Source organism: Periophthalmus magnuspinnatus, chromosome 6, assembly GCF_009829125.3.
Source record: "Periophthalmus magnuspinnatus isolate fPerMag1 chromosome 6, fPerMag1.2.pri, whole genome shotgun sequence".
In the NCBI taxonomy this organism is placed as follows: Eukaryota; Metazoa; Chordata; class Actinopteri; order Gobiiformes; family Gobiidae; genus Periophthalmus; species Periophthalmus magnuspinnatus.
The window spans coordinates 2,095,393-2,114,453 of NC_047131.1; the positions used below are offsets into that span (position 1 = coordinate 2,095,393).

Genomic DNA, 19,061 nt, shown 5'->3' on the forward strand with positions numbered 1-19,061 from the left:
CGTATTTACTTAATCAACTGAGGTGGATCAGAAAGCATGAAAGCATTAGATGTAATTCTTGTTGTATTTAAGTCATAAAAAATATATGACAAGTTTGTGGACCCTATTCTCAACAAAAATACATTGAGAGGAGAGGTGAGGGCAGCTATGTGTTTACACTGGTGCAAATAATATATATAATGTAAATTTAAGCCCACTGTCGCCAACTGAGCACATTCAAATCCACCAGAAACAAAGAAAACATGTCTAGTTTGTGTTCTCTGGTAGTTGTGACATTCTGGATGTTTTCAGTCTGATGTTGGTCATATAAACACAAATACGATTAGTCAAGGTGATGAGAACAGAGTCATAATGTGTCAAATGTGAATCACTAATAGCTGAGCCAGGAGACATCTGCTGTCAGGGGCCCCAGACACTAATTCAGCTCAGAGCCCTCTGAAAGCTAGGACCGGCCCTGCATACACTGGTGAATTTTCTTACTGTATTGTTCCTTGATGAGTGATTCATGAGCAGCTCAGACCAGGTCTACAGGTTTGCCAGGATTCACTTTGAGTTACTGTTTAAACCATGTACTTTCCACAGTAGCTCTTCCTGCAGACTGAGAAGTGAACCTTGAACAAAGATGGAAGCACAAGTTGTATTCTGTGATGACGACCTGCTCTGTCCACAGTGCAGTGGTGTTTACAGCTATCCCGTCCTGCTCAAATGTGGACACAATATCTGCCGCGTTTGTCTCCAGACATTTTGGGAATTGAAAGGATCTCGAGAATGTCCGGTGTGTGGAGCACTGTCTGTACTGGGGAGGCCTCCTATAAACCTGCAACTGAAAATAGCAGCAGAAGAATATCGGACACAAAAGGCTGTTAAGTGCCCTGACATCTGCGCTCTACACAATCAGAAACTGCAGGTATTCTGTGAAAATGATGAGGAGGTTATATGCCTGGTGTGTCGAACATCCAAAAGTCATAAAATCCATCAGTGTTGTCCAATGGAGGAGGCAGCTGAAGAGAAAAAGGTAAATTAAAGCTCTGCTGTTGCTGAAAAGATGTAACTATGTAATTTTTCTTGTGGAGGGTATGCCATTTTGTAGACACGGAGATGTTATGGCTTTGCTTGGAATGTTTGACAGTATAAAATAATAAGAATAATGCCTTACACTTGTAATGCACTTCACAGGCTTGTCAAAACCTCCCAAAGCACTACACTATAGTCATTATTCATTCACTTCCACACTTGGTGATGGTAAGCTACAACTGCCCTGGGGTAGATTGACTCATTCACGTGTTCTGGGCAATGTGGGTGACGTGTCTTGCCTAAGGACACAACGACAGAACTTGGTCTGAGCGGGACTTGATCCTCCGACCCTCAAGCTGGGGCACTAACCACTGAGCCACTGATACACTAATAGCCACTAATAAACTGATGGTAGAACATTCAAGACAAAGCAACAGGCTATGATTTCCACAGAGACAAGCAGGTTCCATACATTAGAAAAGTTTCATAGTGCTTCTTTAAATGATGAGGACATGAGCATGGAGCCGGGTTAAACTGTAATGAATTGTGTGGAATGTTCACTATTCACTGAACTGAATTGAGTAGATTATTGTAATTATTCTAATTCATATTCCAGAAAGAAGTAACTTCAAAGCTGGAAAACATGAAGAAAAAGCTTAAGCTGTTGAACAAGAGACATGAAGAATGGAAAGAAACCAAAAACTACATCCAGGTGAGAGTTAATACCTCAAACTGTACCCTCATGAAATCTGGGGTGATGAAGGTAACTTAGTTGTATTTGAGACTTGAATTGTTTCCCCTGACGTTGACACTTAATTAACTTGGACACAACACACTTACAACAACAAAATTCTAGTAAAAGTACAAGGTTATTATTTATGCTGCTTTAGACCCAGACCCTACAGAGTGAGGGAGCCATCAGAGAGGAGTTTGAGAAGCTGCGTGTGTTCCTTCAGGACGAGGAGGAGAGCAGACTCACACTGCTACGACAGGAGAGAGACGTGAAAACGGGGGTCCTCAGTGAAAAGATCCAAGACATCCAAAAGCAGATCAAAAGTGTGGCTGCCCTCATAGACCACATCGAGGCCACACTCAGCCAAAAAGACCTGCCATTCTTACAGGTAAATCCTTGGACACTTTCAGTAAGAACCACCAACATTTGTTAAGTCCAAAAATCTAACTTTATGTTTGTTTTCAATAGAACTACAAGGAGACAAAGATCAGGTAATTATTTTCATTATACACCACAGCAATTACTGGCACGTTTAACTCCAACCCCAAGACCCAACTCATTTTCTTTCTTTGAGTTTTTTTAACTATTGGAAAAATCAGCCTGACACAGCCATTCTGGCAGGGCTGGTCTTATATTACATTGCCTGGAATGTTCCACAGTATGGCATTAAACATATTCATCTCCCATTTATTCAATTTTAGATGTTTTTATTGCTCAGAAATACCGAGAAAACACACCTTACTGTGAACAGGCTTGCCCCTCCACAGACCCGGCCTTTATGTTGGCCCGCTGGCATCACCTGCTTGTCATATGCCAATGTCTGTATATGTATGTGTGTGTATTGATGTAAATGTGTGCGTGTATATATGTGTGTGTGTATATATGTGTGTGTGTATATATATATATGTATGTGTGTATTGATGTAAATGTATATATATATGTGTGTGTGTGTGTGTGTGTGTGTATATATATATATATATATATATATATATATATATACACACACACACACAAACACACACACCTATATATATATATATTGATGATTTATACACACACACACACACACACACGTGTTTGTGTGTATGTAATATGTCATGGTGCCAATGTGAAGTGTATCTTGGACCCACTTGTCATGAAGCTCATTTGTAAATATCATATATCATTTGTAAATATCATATATCATTTGCAGAGCCAAGGAGAATATTCATGAGCCCTTGTGTGTTCGGGACATCTTGATAAACTCGGCTAAGCATTTGGGAATACTCAAGTTTGAGGTGTGGAAAAAGATGGGAAACACCGTCAAATCTGGTAGATCAAATCTTCCTCTTTTTCACAGTGCTGTTTTTTACAACATCATCCTCATCATTTTTTAAACTCACAAAGAATAACAGTAATAAACGCATAAGTCCCCTGCCACTTGTCTCCACCCACTCTAACATACTTGTACAGGCCTCTCAACCTCATCAAATGATCCTTGATGACACAGTATCACAGTCCTATCTTTCCTAAGCTTATAATATTTAACTTGAATGAAACAACAAAGTAATTTATCTTGGCCCCCAGGTTTTCCCGTAAAGTACTTTTTACTGCTAGTTTTAACAGTGGTGGATGGTAAATGGTCACATTTTCTCAAAGCGCTTCAAGTACTCAGCTTTGTTACTTAACTAAAAGTACACAGAGGTAAACACTTAGTCAAGTAAAAGTATCACATGAAAACATCTTGATTGATTAAAACAAAAATAAATAAAAAAATGCATATTTTGGTCAACAGTTGCAGTACAAATCAATTTCCTAATTTTTCTCATGTATTTATTTTAGTTTGCTCAAAGCCAAAGCTTGAACTTGAAAACTCAGGATGTAACCACCACATGATAAAAATACCTAAAAATGTTATTTAAAAACAGCACTTTACTACTAGTTTTAAATTCTCTACCATTATAACAAACTATTATAATAATAAATAGTTTGGGTGTGAGACAGACCTGATATTAAGGTTCTGACACTCATTAAGTTGTAGTGGCACTTTAAAACTTAAGATAAAAGATACTTTTTTGAATGATTCACGGTGCTGATCACGTCCAAGGCCCTCCACGTGGTCTTAAATATGCAACGCACCATGAAAAAAAAGTTTGGACACCCTGAGCTGGATAATAAACCTAATTACAAATGTCAAACAGTTAACAGTAATACAATATAGACCCTGTGCTTCAACCTTGTTTGATTTCAGATGATCTCACAACATTTTACAGTAGCAACAGTAGCTCAGGTAGATATAAAGGTTGGTGGTTCAAATTCTGCGGTCACATCCACTGACCCACAGGTTGGCGGTGCATTTCCAGTGCGCAAAAATGAATGATGTTGTTGTGTCCTTGGGCAAGACACTTAATCCCCCTCGCCCCCAGTGTGTGCGTACACTGGTGTATGAATGTGTGAGTGGTTCCTTGATGTAAAGTGCTCTTAAGAAAGTGTCTTGAAGGAGGGAAAGCGCTGGATATAAATGTGACCAGAGATAACTGTATTCATTAAAGTTGAATACTGAACATTCTAGGCAAAGAAATAATATCCATGGAAACAAGCAGGTGGCAGAAGTTACAAAGTGCACCTTTAGCTAGTGTAAAATTATTTATTCAATTTTCACTTGTGATTTTCCAGCTCCCATCACTTTTGACCCAAACTCGGCGCAGTCCAACCTCAGCTTCTCGGACGAGCTTACATGTGTCCAGTACGGCTGTAGGCAGAGTGTTCCTGACAACCCGGAGCGCTGTGTGAATCGGGTGTGTGTGCTCGGGACCCCCGGCTTCAGCTCTGGACGCCACAGCTGGACCGTGGACGTGGGACAGGGGCGGAACTGGTATATTGGTGTGGCACGGGAATCCATCCAGAGAAAGAACACAGTATTTCTAGACCCTAATGAGGGATTCTGGGTAATTGGGCAGACTAGTGGAGATTCGTACTGGGCCCAAACGCCAAATCGCACTAGTTTGGTAGTAAAGCAAAAGCCAGAGAGAATTACTGTGGAGTTGGACTATGGCAAAGGCAAAGTGGTGTTCATTAACAATACGGACATGACAATAATGCACACATTTAGAGACAAGTTTACAGAGAAGATTTTTCCTTATTTTTCCCCTGGATTGTATGAGAAAGGAAAGATCTCTAGTCCTATCATAATCTGTGCTCAGACTATTAACATCAGTATGGAATAAACTAAAATTAAACATCATGGAAAACTTGCATTCTTAATAAATTCTGTGACTTGATTTGAAATATTTAGATTAACCTTTAAGGTGGGGAGTCTGCCACCTGCTTATCTCGATGAAGATGTTATTGCTTTGCCAAGAATATTCCAGTGTATGGCATTAAACTTATTTGGACCCAAGCAAGTGAAGCTACCACGCAACGTCATTTCTAGGGAGAGGTGAATTTTAAGATTTTCTTAGCAATAAAAAAAGCCTGTAATTGAATACATGTAAATTAAATAAGTTAAATGCCATACTAGGAAACATTCCAGGCAAAAAATGCAATCTACGACAGGGGCGACAGTGGGTAGAGTGTTGGTCCCCCAACCCGAAGGTCGGAGGATTGAGTCCCGCTCGGACCAAGTTCTGTCGTTGTGTCCTTAGGCAAGACACTTCACCCACATTGCCTAGTATGAAAGTGGTGTGTGCGTGAATGATAGGTGGTGGTTGGAGGGGCCGATGGCGCAGATTGGCAGCCTCGCTTCCATCAGTCTCCCCAGGGCAGCTGTGGCTACAATAGTAGCTTACCATCACCAAGTGTGGAAATGAATGAATAATGACTGTAGTGTAGCGCTTTGACAAGCCTGTAAAGCACATTACAAGTGTAAGGCATTATTATTATTATCTACCCTTTCAATTAGAGAGAGTAGGTTGCAAGCTCCTTACCAGAAAGGTTACATAGTGCACCTTTAAATACACCTCACCTGGGAGCATTAATCAAAATATTAAATGATAAACTAAATGATCAAATACACTGCTGGACATTTTTGTAGAGGCCTAAACCTACACATTTTATACTTTACATAATAGTCTTGCTGATTTTGATCATTAAAATTGCAAGTTTATTTATATATTTTTAATACATATAATATTTCTCTTGATTTGTAAAATAGAAGAAAGTCACTTGAAAATTGTAATTGCAACCTTGTAGAGTAGAATTTTATAACTGAAACTGAAAGATCTCTGATCATTAACCCAAATAAGGAATAAAAGCACATAGGTGAGGGGCATTAAGGAAGTTTACTCATGACAAATAAATGACACTCGTTTGAGGAGCTTTACCCATCTTTTTCTTTGTTCTTTGTTTTCCTCTGTGTTGCCATGTCTTTTAATTTGGAGTCCAGTTTCCTCTGCAGATAGGCTTTCTTATTGGGGTCAACTGAAGTGTCCTTTTTCCCACTGCCAGCATAAAGAACTCCCTCTTTACTGATTCTCATCCTGGCGTGAGATTTGGCCTTGTCCCCACAGCCATGGACCTGAAATCATGTTGAGTGTGACAATACTGAACATGTAGTTTTTTAGTTTATAGGTGCTTTAAAGAAGACATAATATGCTTTTTCTGGTATTTAGTAATAAACCACTGTCATTATTTTACATGCTGTTCTAGGTAAATCAATAATAGAACAACATTGTGATTTTAATAAAAGGATTCTAGTCAAAGTTCACAAGTTAAATACGTCCATGAGAATTGACAAAAAAGACTGACACGTGAACCGACAAAATAAGACATTTTAGAACATGTTTGTAAACTACAGAGTTAGCAGTTTTTATCCAGAATTAGAAATGGTATTTTGTTGTTTGATGAGGGAATAAAAACATGATTAAGGGCTCTTTATAGTTAATTTTGTTTAATATGTCTACTCTAGGAAAAGACACTTAAAAGCATATTGTGTGTTTTTTAAGCTTGGTTGTGTTACCTCTGGGATGTGGTGGCTGAGACAGTATTGCCGGTTGCAGAACATACAGAGCTGGCCCAGAGTTAGAACCGAAGCTTTACATTTGATGAAACTGCACACACTGTCGGCCTTCACCACCGCACTGATGAGAGTGTCAAAGTCTGTGTCACTAGAGGAGGCTGCAGCAATCTCACACGCTCCTGATTTGGTCTGCTTCTTAGCTACAAAAATAATTCCACAAATATGTATTAGTACAAATCTACCAATGTCAAGTATTAATTTTAAAGTGCATATGACAGATTTTCATGTTTTTCTATTAATTATTTGATTTGATAGTATCTGAGGTAAATATTTATTATAGTTTTACATCAGTTAATTAGCAGTTTGAGAAATAAAGAGAAGAAAAGTGCAAAAATACAGAAAGTAGCGTTCTAAAATATAATATTTCTACCTATATCATAAACACAGAAATACCATTTTTTGTTTTTAAGTCTAACTTGTGGTTGCCCATGTGAACCAGCAAGTTTTTTTTTTTTTTGTAAAATCTTAAATACAATGATGTTAACCATGTTTTACTGAGAAATCTAACCTGTCATTTGCACTTTAAACTTGTTCCATTCTCACCTTTTGTGGACTTTTTAAACGGTGGTTGCACTGACTGAACATTACTTTGCTGCTTCTTTTGTTTAGCATTTTCCTCACGTTTTTGTTGCTCTCGTTTCATGCGCTCTAAATGAAGACTTTTTAGATCTATGGATGTCTGCGTAGCTGGATCCGTGGCACTTTGTTTTTCCACGACTGTTTGAGGTACTTCCAATTTTGCCTCCACCTCTTCTCTCCTCTTTTCTTCTTCCTCCTCCTTAGCCGGTGCTGTAGTATGTTGTGTTTTAACTTTGGACACAGAAATACTGCGTTCTTTGCCCTCACCTCTACTCTCATGCAGTAGACCCATCTCCTCAGCCATCTGGTGCACTAACATACGATCATGGGAATTCAGCGATGGGGGGAAGTGTTGTTCATTTAGACTTTTGTCATTCTTAAATGTCTCCAACTGCTTTCTTATTTCACTAGATCTGCTCTCGTTCTGCTCCTTTGTAGATGGTTTATGATTCTTGCTACTACTTGCCTCTTTACCACTGGGATCTGCTTTGACTGGCTTGGTCCTGCTTGATGGAATATTTTTCACTTTCTGATCACTAGAGGTAGACTTGACAGCTGCTTTTGGTTTGGTGTCTTTCCGATCGCGAGTATAATTCTGAGGAACAATGTCCTGGAGATATTCAAACGCTGTTTGGACCTCGCCAAACTGGGTGATATGATCAATCAGAGACTTGAGGAAAGGGTGGTTCTGAACAGTCTGAGTGTCGCACACTACGGCGATGTGACGTCTTGCGCGAGTGACAGCTACGTTTATTCTTCGGTTTTCAGCTAAAAATCCAACCTCACCTAAACAAGAAAAGAAAAAGTAGCTGTCAATATTAATAGACCGTGCCTTTGGGCACATTGGGTACATACATTTACATGTTCCGAAAAAAAAACTGTTCAGTAGAATAACAAGATAACCCAATAATAAGAGATATAAGAGAAATCTAATCATCAAAAACACCTGACAGTGTTTTGAATTTTTAGAGTAACAGTTGTATTTGGTAGTGAAGTGACAGACATTGGTTAATTCTCAGGCTACATACACATAATATAACGCTATGAATGGGGGGTACTGTACGATACCTTTCCTGTTGGAGCGGACTAAAGACAGTACAACAGCTTCTTTCTCACGGCCTTGAAATCCATCCACCGACTTGATCTCCAGATGTGGGTGTCGAGCAGACAGCTTTTGCCTCAGAAGATCCACCTGAAATAAAAGAATGAAAAGAACATACAACTGAAATGTAAAACGCTGATAAGATGATCCACACCCACAATTAATGAATAGTTAAAGCTGCACTATGGAACTTTTCTGGTGGATGGTCTGTCACCTGCTTGTCCCTGTGGAGATGTTATTGTTACTTTGACAATGTTTAAATCCAGGCTCAAAACAGTTCTGTTTAGCTGTGCATATGACTGAACGGGTTTTATTCTGCACTTTTCTCCTTAATCTTATGATGATTATGTGTGATTATTTATGTTTCGATTTGTTGTATTGTGATTTTAATGTCGTTCTTATTCTGTAAAGCACTTTGAATTACCTTGTGTACGAATTGTACTGTACAAATAAACTTGCCTTGCCTTGTTTTGCCTACAGTGAAAATGCATGTTTTTCAAAGTGAGCAATAAAAGAACATGTACCTGAATAAATGCAAGATAAATAAGTTTAATACCATACCAGGCACAGCTGTGAATAGTATTGTGAAATGTGGATATCATGATTAGTTTGTAGTATTTTGCTCAGAGCACTGTATGTATAATAAGAAAATTGCATTAAAAGTTAAAGGTGCAATTACTAAATATAATTTACACCCAAGAAAACAAAAATGGTCAGGAATTGCTGCTCTCTTTGGACGCGGAGAAGGCTTTTGATAGGGTCGAATGGGACTACCTTTTCTCTGCCCTGTCGAAGTTTGGATTTGGCCCTACTTTTGTATCTTTGGTCAAGTTGCTGTATGTACACCCGAAAGCATCCATACGAACTAATGACATTTATTCATCCTACTTTCCTTTAGGCCGATCAACAAGACAAGGTTGCCCACTGTCCCCTCTGTTATTTGCTATAGCAATTGAACCCCTGGCCATAGCATTAAAAACAAATGTGGGATATTCTGGCATCATTAGAGGAGAAATGGAACATAAAGTATCTTTGTATGCCGACGATCTGTTGTTATATGTATCGAATTCCGAACGCTCCCTACCAATTATAATGTCAGTACTGAAGGACTTTGGGATAGTATCGGGATATAAAATAAATTTTTCTAAAAGTACCCTTTTTTTAATCAAGAATGTATCTAAACAGCCCTGCCCCCCTCTTAATGCATATCCCTTTACAGTTTCAGATAAATTTAAATACTTGGGAATTAATGTGACACAAGAGTTCTCTGGTCTCTTTAAACAAAATTTTGTAGCGCTGTATGAACAAACGAAACAGAACTTGGACAAATGGATGAGTCTTCCAGTCTCTTTGGCAGGGAGGATTAATATTGTAAGGATGAATATTTTACCAAAATTTTTATTCTTATTCCAATGCATACCTTACTTACATTTTTTTCCAAATTAGATAGTTTGATCTCGCAATTTATTTGGAATAAAAAGACCCCCCGGATTAAGAAAGCATTTTTACAAAGACCCAGGGAACTTGGGGGGATGGGATTGCCCCGCTTCAGATTTTACTACTGGTCATGTAATATACGATCTATGTCCTTTTGGTGTAATGCTGGGGAGGCTGACTGGGTTGAAATTGAAGAAAACAGCGCTCACCCAACTTCACTGCGAGCACTTATTTATGCTTCTTTAAAAGCGACTATTCCCAAATTTAAGAATCTTATCGTTTCCCACTCAGTTAAAATCTTGCATCAAATTAGAAAACACTTTAAATGGAAAGAGATTTCCACAATGGCACCAATAACATATAATCATGAGTTTATTCCAGCACTTTCGGAAATCTCTTTCAATCAATGGACAACCATGGGAATAACTTCTTTGCGAGATTTATTTATCCAAAAAACATTTGCCACCTTTGATCAACTCTGTGGAAAATATAAGATAGAAAAGAGAGACTTTTTCAAATATTTGCAGATTCGCAGTTTTGTAAAATCAGCGTTCTCATCCTTCCCCTGTCAGCCTCCTGAGTATGAACTTAATACTGTACTTTTGAAAGATCCCCTGAAAAAAGGCTCAATCTCCAGAATTTGTAACGGATTGTTGGACTTGGAAGATATGCCTACGCTAGATCATCTCAAGGACGCTTGGGAACAGGACATTGGAGTGGGCATAACTGACAATCAGTGGACTAAAGCCCAGGACAACGTCCACTCTTCTTCGATTTGTGCCCGTCATGGTCTACTACAATTTAAAGTTTTACATAGACTACATCTGTCAAAGGTGCGACTTTCCAAAATGTTTCCTGGAGTGGACACAACTTGTGAGCGCTGTGGGCAGGGCCAAGCCTCACTGGCTCATACTTTTTGGAGTTGTCCAGAAATGTCCCTCTATTGGACAAAAATATTCCGCATGATGTCTGACGTTTGCCAACTTCAGTTAGATCCTGACCCTGTGCTGGCATTGTTTGGTGTACCCTCAGCTGGTGCAAACCTCCGGAATGAACAAAAAACATTTGTCAAATTTGTGACATTATTGGCTAGGAGACTTATTCTGTTGAACTGGAAACAAAAAAACCCTCCAGCCTATACTAATCTGTTGTATGATATATTGAAACATGTCCAGCTAGAAAAAATTAAATTTGAACTTAGAGGGAAAGTGGACACTTTCCACCTGACATGGGATGGGTTTCTGGAGTACTGTGATAGACAGGATAGACAGGTGAATATGCAGGTATAGAATATGCTACCTGAACCCCGCCCCCTCCCCTGTTTTTATTTTATTATTTTATTATTTTTATTAATTATTTTACTTATTTAATTTTACATTTGTTGTCTCGTTTTATGTATTTACTTTGTACATTGCTTTTGTTTTACATTTGTTCTAAAGAAAAACTCAAATAAAAAGAACTGAAAAAAAAAAAAAAAAAAAGTTAAAGGTGCACTGTGTTACTGATCAAATCTGTGGAGAGGTGAAACATCAAGGCATTTATTAACAATAAACACATCTGTATTTCAGTAAACGTCTCTGTAATCGCTCAGTCGTCCAGCTCTGATCCATGGCAAAAGATGAAATTAAATCTGTCAACTGGACAAATTGTTGTAGGAGTGAAGACATTTCGCTGTAGCAAAACATCTTCACTCCTACTCCTTGACAGATTTAATTTAATCTTTTGCTATGGTATTTAAGTAAAAGTAAGATGGGTATATTTCATTCCAAGCAAAGAAATATCATCTCCATGGACACAATAGCAAGCTACATAGTGCTCTATAAGATGCACAGATGACCACTTACTTGTAAATTGTAAGGAGCAATAACTGCGATATCTTTGTCTTTAACTCCAGCGTCTGTCAGAGCCTTTATGTGCAGTTCAACAATGTCCACTTCACCTGGGGGGCAGAAATAAACCTGTGATAACTACTCAACTAATGACATTATTTTATGGTATCACACAGATTTTAACACGTATCTGACCTGTATTTCCTTTGGACAGTTCGTCGGTGTCTTCAGTCTCATTCAGACCACAGCCTGCAGTGTCAATGAGGAGCAGTGGTGTACACGTCACCTCCACTTCACTCACTCCAGGAAGATCTCTGCTCCCAAAGAGGAAATGCGTCAGTCACTTTCATTCAAATGTCTTAGCATGTGACCAGTTTTTGAAATCAAACTTATTGTGTGGAAAAGTAAATGTGACACAAACAGTCTGATAAAAAGCACTTTACAGTTACATTTGTTTGCATTACTTTAATAAATGAGCCTCTACGGAGCTGTGTGCAGTGAGTCTGCCCTGGTACATTTCTTTGGAGGCCCAGTCCATGATGGCACTGTTCATTCTGTACTGTATGGTGAGCATCTGGACCACTGCATCCCCATACAGCTGAATGAGACGCTCCATCAGACTCAGGGACAGGCCTCTGGATGCAGCACTGTATAAGACAAGCATAAATCAAATCAAACTTTATTCATAAACCACTTTTCAGTCATAACATGTAACCCAAAGTCCTTCACATAGACGATTTATCAGTCATGCATTTAATCCAGTTGCATTTTTTTTTTATTTCTCAAAAATACATTGAAAACATGCATTACTACTGTGAGCAGTGTCACCTCTCCATAGTTCTGACCTGTAACTTGTCCTTGTGGACTGGGACAATGTACATGATTCATGAATATAACAAAGTGACACATCCTCTTCCAGAATAGTTAAATAGTGCACTTTTACTATGACATAAACCTTTTTGATATGTAAAGTAAGCTGTAAGCATTTATAACCTCTTATTACAACCCTTTGGTCATGAAAAGTCCTGTGTTTTTATCAATAACTCAAATTTGACTGAATATTCATGTAATATTCAGTGTGATAGTGAGTAGTTCTCCACATAATCTGTTATTTGAAAGTATTTAACTCAATTTGGCCTAAATGTAACTTCCAGCTGTACCTTTGAGACTTGATGGTGGGGGGCAGTTGTTTGTAGTCCCCTGCCAGCACACACTTGCGAGCTCGGAGCAGAGGGATCCAGCAGCTGCCCTCCAGACCCTGAGCACACTCGTCTATCACCACACAGTCAAAGTGATCAGGGGCCAGCTGCTTCAGGGGCCCCTCTGCGTGGGCACCTGCATAAAACAAACATTTATTTACACTCACTTATATTCTTAATTACAAATTGTGAAAGTTTTAAGTCAGGTAAAAAACTGAAACCTCATAATTTTCAGTTGTTGACATTTAAATAGCAAAGCACAGAGGAACTGCAAACAGCACTTTAGCGTTTATAGATAGATATATTCAGTATTACATAGACCCATGTGAATGAAACAAGATTACTCCAGATATAATGATTACACTAATAATAATATATGATAATAATATAATGAAATTGGAACTTCATTATTCAATCAATACAGCGATTGACAAAATGCCTAATTAGTACTGGATATTACACTCCAAGGAACAAGCCCACAACAACATCACTTTTGTTTGAAGATAACTTTGAATGTGCCTTACCTGTGTTTGTGGACAGCACTACGTCGGCTGTCCGCAGAATCTCTGAGATGGCTGCAGCTTCTCGACTTCTCAGCTCTTTTCTCAATTCACCAAGTTCTCTTTTCAAATCCCCTCGCTCACCTTTGTTTTTCTTCAGCCCCAGCTAGACAAAAGATAAATCCAGAAAGGATTTTCACAATAACCAATTTTGAAGTACGATATATTGCTCAGGAAAAATATCACAATACATGATTATATGTTGTGCATATAACAGATTTTAGAATACTCATTTCACCAAAACATAGTTAACACAAGTTTTTCCTTTTTTTTTTTTATTTTGTTGAGAATGTTTTTCCTTGTTTGACCAAGTAATAATTAGAAACATTTGAAAAACTGTCATAAGAACTTAAAACTACTTTATACCACTCACGCAATAACCCTAAAGCAGCATAACATGAACCTTTTTGTAAGTGAGCCATGTTGCAAAAAATGGGGCCAGTAAAAAAATGCTCTACTAGTGCAAAGAAAAGGTACATATGATAATTATTGAGTCTGAAAAACTACCTGTTTTACCAATCACGTATTGAATAAGAAGTTCCTATAGTAAATATCGAAGTATATGTAAAGTTCGAGTGCACTCACAATAGCTTTGTCCATGTCATTGCGGATGTCTGTGATGATGCTAGCGCTGTGGCTGTTAGCAAGCACTGCATCCAAAGAATGCTTTTGAATAGACTCCAGTAATCGGGCAGGATGACCCAGACGCAGCACCTTCGCCTTACACTGGGCCAGTCTCTCCACCAGGTTATCTACACCCACGTTTGAAGGCGCACAACACAGCACCTACATCAAAAACATAGCAATTTGGACAATATTATTAGTTATTTTTTAAAGCATTTGAGCATTTGAAAACTGAATGGTCAGAAGAGGTCCCTCATCCCTGCCTACTTTTCTGTACTTATTTGTAATCATTAAAAAAAAAGGACTCTGGGTCAAACATATAGGTTTAAAAATGTCATCCAGCAATTTTTTCAACAATAAAAACATGTCTGCTGCTTGCTACATTGAAATATAATGGCTTAGTACTAGAAACAGGCCCATTGACTTCCTGTTCAAAACTGCAGAGCTGACAGGTCCCTCCTCATAGTGAAATTTCACCTTTGCCAGTTATGGATTTTCATTTGTTTTTATTGTTGAAAAACAGCTATGTGATACTTTTAACTATACATGCATCACCCACAGTCAGCTTTTTTTTGAATAACTACAAGTAAGTACAGAGCAGTGAGCAAAAGCAGCCTCAAATGCAGGACAGTACAGGATTACTCAAACATGCATGAATTACTATAAATGAAATACAACTAATGATGAGGGAACACTGTTATAGCATGGTTGAAAGCTCATATAAGTCAATTTTACACAATACCCCATGAACTAACCTTGTGTCCCTGTTTAACAAGTTGCAAGATGACCTCTACAACTGTGGTGGTCTTCCCTGTTCCCGGGGGACCGTGGATTATCGCCAGCTCTTTTTGGGACAGAGCAAATGACACGGCCTCTCTCTGAGACTCATCCAGATTTGGGTTCAAGAATTTTATTTCATCTACAAGAATAAAGTTAGTTTTATTAACAGTTCAAAACAAATCGCTAGATTTGTAGTCTCAGGCGAGGTTGGAGTATGAATAAAAATCACTGATGCATTTGAATACAGTACGTCTGTCACAGTAGCACATTTTGAAGTGTGATGTAATGTTACACGCCACTAAATCCTTGTCTAAATGAAACAATGGCTCCAATAAATAAAATGAAAGTAATGAAAATGAAAATAAAATGAAAATTGTTTAGCAACTCGGGGCGACAGTAGCTCAGATGGTAGAGTGTTTGTGCACTGATCTGAACTTGGCAGCTCAAATCCTGGTCTCAACATAATCAGTGGTTGAGCAGTCATCCACTGACCGACAGGTTGGTGGTCCAATTCCAGCTCCTACAGATGAATGCAGTCATTGTGTCCTTAACTCACTCACCCTAAGTATCTGTGTACACTGGTGTGTAAATGTGTGTGTGAATGGGTGAATGGTTCCTTGATGTAAAAAGAATGTAATAGAATGAATGTAATAGTTGGTAAGTTTCTAATGAATATAAATGTTAAATGTTCAACTCTGTACATCCCAAATGTGCTACAAAGTTATGGTAGAAGTTCCCCATTATGCAAAGAACATACAATACTGAGCCCCCAAAAATATTGTTGATCTATCTCTCATACAGACAATACATTTTCTGAGAAAATTAGTTACAAATCCAGCAAGTGATGTTTCATAATGAAACGATCCAAATAAGTAATGGCTCCACAAACACCTGAGTTCTTTGAACTACAGTGGTCCCTTGTTCATCGCGGGGGTTACGTTCTAAAAATAACCCGCAACAGGCGAAATCTGCAAAGTAGTCAGCCTTATTTTCTACAATTATTATATATGTTTTAAGGCTGTAAAACCCCTTACCACACACTTTATACACTTTTATCAGACAGGCGTTAACATTTCAACACTACATAGATTAAAAAAAAAAATAATAATAAGCACAGTATTATAGAATGAAAACAAAGATCAAGACCTGTTTTCAGGCCCAAAATTTGTTTGAGAAATAAAAATATAAATGTCTTCCTACAATATGTGCTAGCGATCAAACATTTATGTAAATTTGGCTGATCGCATTCTGTACTGTACAGGAGACACAAGAGATTGACAATGGTCTACAGTCCCTTAGCCAATCAGGACGCAGAGCACAATGCACGTTCATACACTGTAAAAAAAAAAAAAAAAAAGCATGTAAAATTGCACTAAAAAAATTTGTGGAACAGCAAGATCGCGAAAGGTGAACCGCGTTCTAGTGAGGGACAACTGTATTTCCTTCCTGATGCATTGAACTGAACTGTTTAATTATTATCCGAGTGGATGAACCTACCACATTTTGTGCGCATTGCAGAAGGTTGAGAATCCCCAAAAAGGACACTGATGAGACTGGCAGCTGGTCCATTACTATATCCATTCAACATGTTCAATGCACTGCAAAAAGAAAACATGCCATAGTTTGCATACGATTTGATAGTTCGATTTTGAATGAGCTCTTACTTCTTCATTCGTTTGTATGTGACATCATTTGCTAATTTCAGTATGTTGTAGAGAGAATCGGTCTCTACATTGATGCCGTCTTCAAAAGCCACACTGAGCGATCCCTGGGCAACTCGAGTGACGATACCTGAGCCGATCTGAGAAGAAGCACTGCAGCCTCCACTGTCGTACAAGCCCACAATGTCCCCTGGAGGACAGAAAAAGTAAAGGAATACAAGGAAGTGGGGTGCAAAATATTAGAGGAACCTGAACAGTGTAAAATAATGAGATAGTCTTTGTGTACTCCCAGGCAAAGATCACAAAAATAGGGTGGTACAAAATATGCAATTGTTTGTAATATATTTTCAAATACGATTTTATATATGATCATTTTTAACCCTTTGCGAGTGAAATTAATTTCTATGGGAACAAGCAGGCATGCCACCAGGCCAAGATACTGGTCCGATCTGTGTAGAGGCAACCCTGCTCACAGAATTTATGTTTTAAATAAAATAGACTAGTTTAATGCCATACTGTGAAACATCCCAGACAAAGCAATGACATCTCCATAGAGACAAGCAGATGGCAAACCCTCCATCACTAAAGTAACTAAGTGCACATTTAAAATAAATAGCTAAAACCTGGTCTAAACCTGGCTTGAATATAGTAAGAAGAAAAATATAATTTAGCTACAATGCTGTCCTACAAAAGATCATTAAGTACATGATTTATTGTGTAACATTTGTTTGCTATTACCTGGGCTGAAGCTGTTGCTGGGCAGAGCAGCGACTCCATAATGTTTCCTGGGCTCAAAGATGACCACAGTGCGTCCATAGAGACCAGTGGACTGAGACCCCACCTGCAGCTTCAGCAAACACACACCTTTACTCTGGAGCTCCTTCAGGGACACACTCTCCTGCCACAGTCTGTACGCACCAAGAACACAAGAAACACCTATTTAAACATGTACATGTACAGTCAACTATTGATTGAGTTGATATTTTTGATAGGGATTCACTGATACTGATACTAGCAGTGCGTATCAGCCATTCTTCATTCGAGGTTCATACTGGGATTATAGTGGCACAAAAGGTCCATATTTGAATGATCTCATTTAATACAATATTTTGGGAGTATAAATGTCAAAATAGATAGTATATGTTCATGACTATACTATATTATTATATACTATCATATATGTACTATTAATTACCGTATTTTCCCGAGTATATGTCATACTCAGATGTGATTTATATGTCAAATATATGTTTTTTTCTTCATTAGCCACTTTTTGGCTGGTACAAGTTGCACCCCCGGCCAAATTATGAAAAAAGTGCAACTTATAGTCCGGAAAATACGGTATATACTATACAGAATAATTTTCATTCCCATTTTTGTTCAGCTTGTTTTTAGTCTATGGGGGCAAAGAGTAGACTATAGGGGAGCCACTACAGTCTCCTCCATCAATAGGAAACAATGAACAGGATAGAGACAGATGGTCAGAACATAAAGTTTGAACTTTTTTGCTGTAGTTACCAGATGAATAAAGAAGAGAAAATTACCAAATGAACTATGAGTGTGTTGCCTTAATCCAACTGGCATATATATGTAATGTAGTAAAGTTATAATACACACCTTGTCTCCTGTATCTCTGCCTCTCTCTCCTCCAGAAGCAGCTCTAGAGTCTTATAAACAAACTCTTCCACTGTCATCTTCGCTCACTGGAAAAACACACAGTAAAAAAAATGCAGACTATTACATATTTCACAGTAAAATATAACAGTAAATGACAACAACCTGATATTATAGCCTCTAATTTGTTGCAGTTCAATAACATTTCCATTACATTTTACATGATTCAAATGGAGCCTCTGACCAGTCTGAGCTCAAACACTGTGGCTGGTTTCTGGATGATCTTTGACACACAGGAGGATAACTTACACTTGTGCCAACAGTAGAACAATCAATGGAAACAACTGAACCAAGCTAGCAGTCCTCAATAAGAAACACATCTAAATCCACAGTGCTGGTGCCCTGCATGAGGCTGTGGAGTCCTGAGCAGTGCTAATGAAATGACTGAAGCTAACTAACATGTTTGAGCTAGTGTATTATGTAAATAAGGAAACACTCACACTTAACCAAGGCCCCTTACGACGAAAAACAACATGTAAATCAACATTTATATCACAGCAGTACTGTTTATGTCAAGCAGCATGTTCGGTGCCCAATTTGCTTCTAAAGGCTAGAGGAGTATAATATTCTGTTACCGTGGCAACTTTGGCGGCCATCTTGTGATTGGAGGAAGAGCAAAAACAAAGCAAGAAAATGAATTCATTAAAGGGTTAAATTCTACTTTTCTCTGATGTTTTCTCGAAATTATAAAAAATACAATATTCAACACACTGTACTGGTCCATGTTTTGTTTTGTGTATCTATGGTAACTGCTGAACATTCCACTGTAGAGATGCACGCAGAACACCCTTAGCGTGATGTTAGTATCAAGTGTCAATTTGGAATTAGCTGAGTCATGTTCAGCTATCCTCGCTTTACTTATTCTTATCTATG

At 38.3% G+C, this 19,061-nt stretch overlaps 2 protein-coding genes across 2 annotated transcripts; one reads left to right on the plus strand and one right to left on the minus strand.

Annotated features, from left to right (window-relative positions):
- The first annotated feature begins 604 nt into the window (after window positions 1-604).
- Window positions 605-4,953, plus strand: LOC117372453 (zinc-binding protein A33-like). Its single transcript, XM_033968269.2, has 6 exons — window positions 605-1,015; window positions 1,631-1,726; window positions 1,905-2,135; window positions 2,216-2,238; window positions 2,940-3,058; window positions 4,403-4,953. Exons 1-6 carry the CDS (start codon window positions 623-625, stop codon window positions 4,951-4,953), a joined length of 1,413 nt encoding a protein of 470 aa, XP_033824160.1. The 5' UTR covers window positions 605-622.
- On the minus strand, window positions 4,777-18,733 carry ighmbp2 (immunoglobulin mu DNA binding protein 2). The gene is made up of 16 exons (XM_033967928.2): window positions 18,629-18,733; window positions 18,132-18,217; window positions 17,253-17,422; window positions 16,518-16,704; window positions 16,351-16,451; window positions 14,829-14,992; window positions 14,035-14,235; window positions 13,414-13,555; window positions 12,851-13,025; window positions 12,155-12,337; window positions 11,886-12,004; window positions 11,706-11,800; window positions 8,391-8,514; window positions 7,287-8,108; window positions 6,684-6,883; window positions 4,777-6,242 (listed from the first exon to the last, which is right to left on the minus strand). The coding sequence occupies exons 2-16, from the start codon at window positions 18,206-18,208 to the stop codon at window positions 6,045-6,047; spliced, it is 2,958 nt and encodes a 985-aa protein (XP_033823819.1). The 5' UTR covers window positions 18,209-18,217; window positions 18,629-18,733; the 3' UTR covers window positions 4,777-6,044.
- Between the last annotated feature and the right edge of the window lie 328 nt (window positions 18,734-19,061).

Bases quoted from the DNA above. Each gene is read 5' to 3' on its own strand.
- LOC117372453 (XM_033968269.2), top strand. From the start codon at position 623: ATGGAAGCACAAGTTGTATTCTGTGATGACGACCTGCTCTGTCCACAG. The intron at 1,016-1,630 runs GTAAATTAAAGC...TTCATATTCCAG, and splicing joins AGGCAGCTGAAGAGAAAAAG to AAAGAAGTAACTTCAAAGCT. The intron at 2,239-2,939 runs GTAATTATTTTC...TATCATTTGCAG, and splicing joins TACAAGGAGACAAAGATCAG to AGCCAAGGAGAATATTCATG.
- ighmbp2 (XM_033967928.2), bottom strand. From the start codon at position 18,208: ATGACAGTGGAAGAGTTTGTTTATAAGACTCTAGAGCTGCTTCTGGAG. The intron at 16,452-16,517 runs GTAAGAGCTCAT...TTCTTTTTGCAG, and splicing joins ACATACAAACGAATGAAGAA to TGCATTGAACATGTTGAATG. The intron at 8,109-8,390 runs GTATCGTACAGT...TTTCTTGTTTAG, and splicing joins AGTCCGCTCCAACAGGAAAG to GTGAGGTTGGATTTTTAGCT.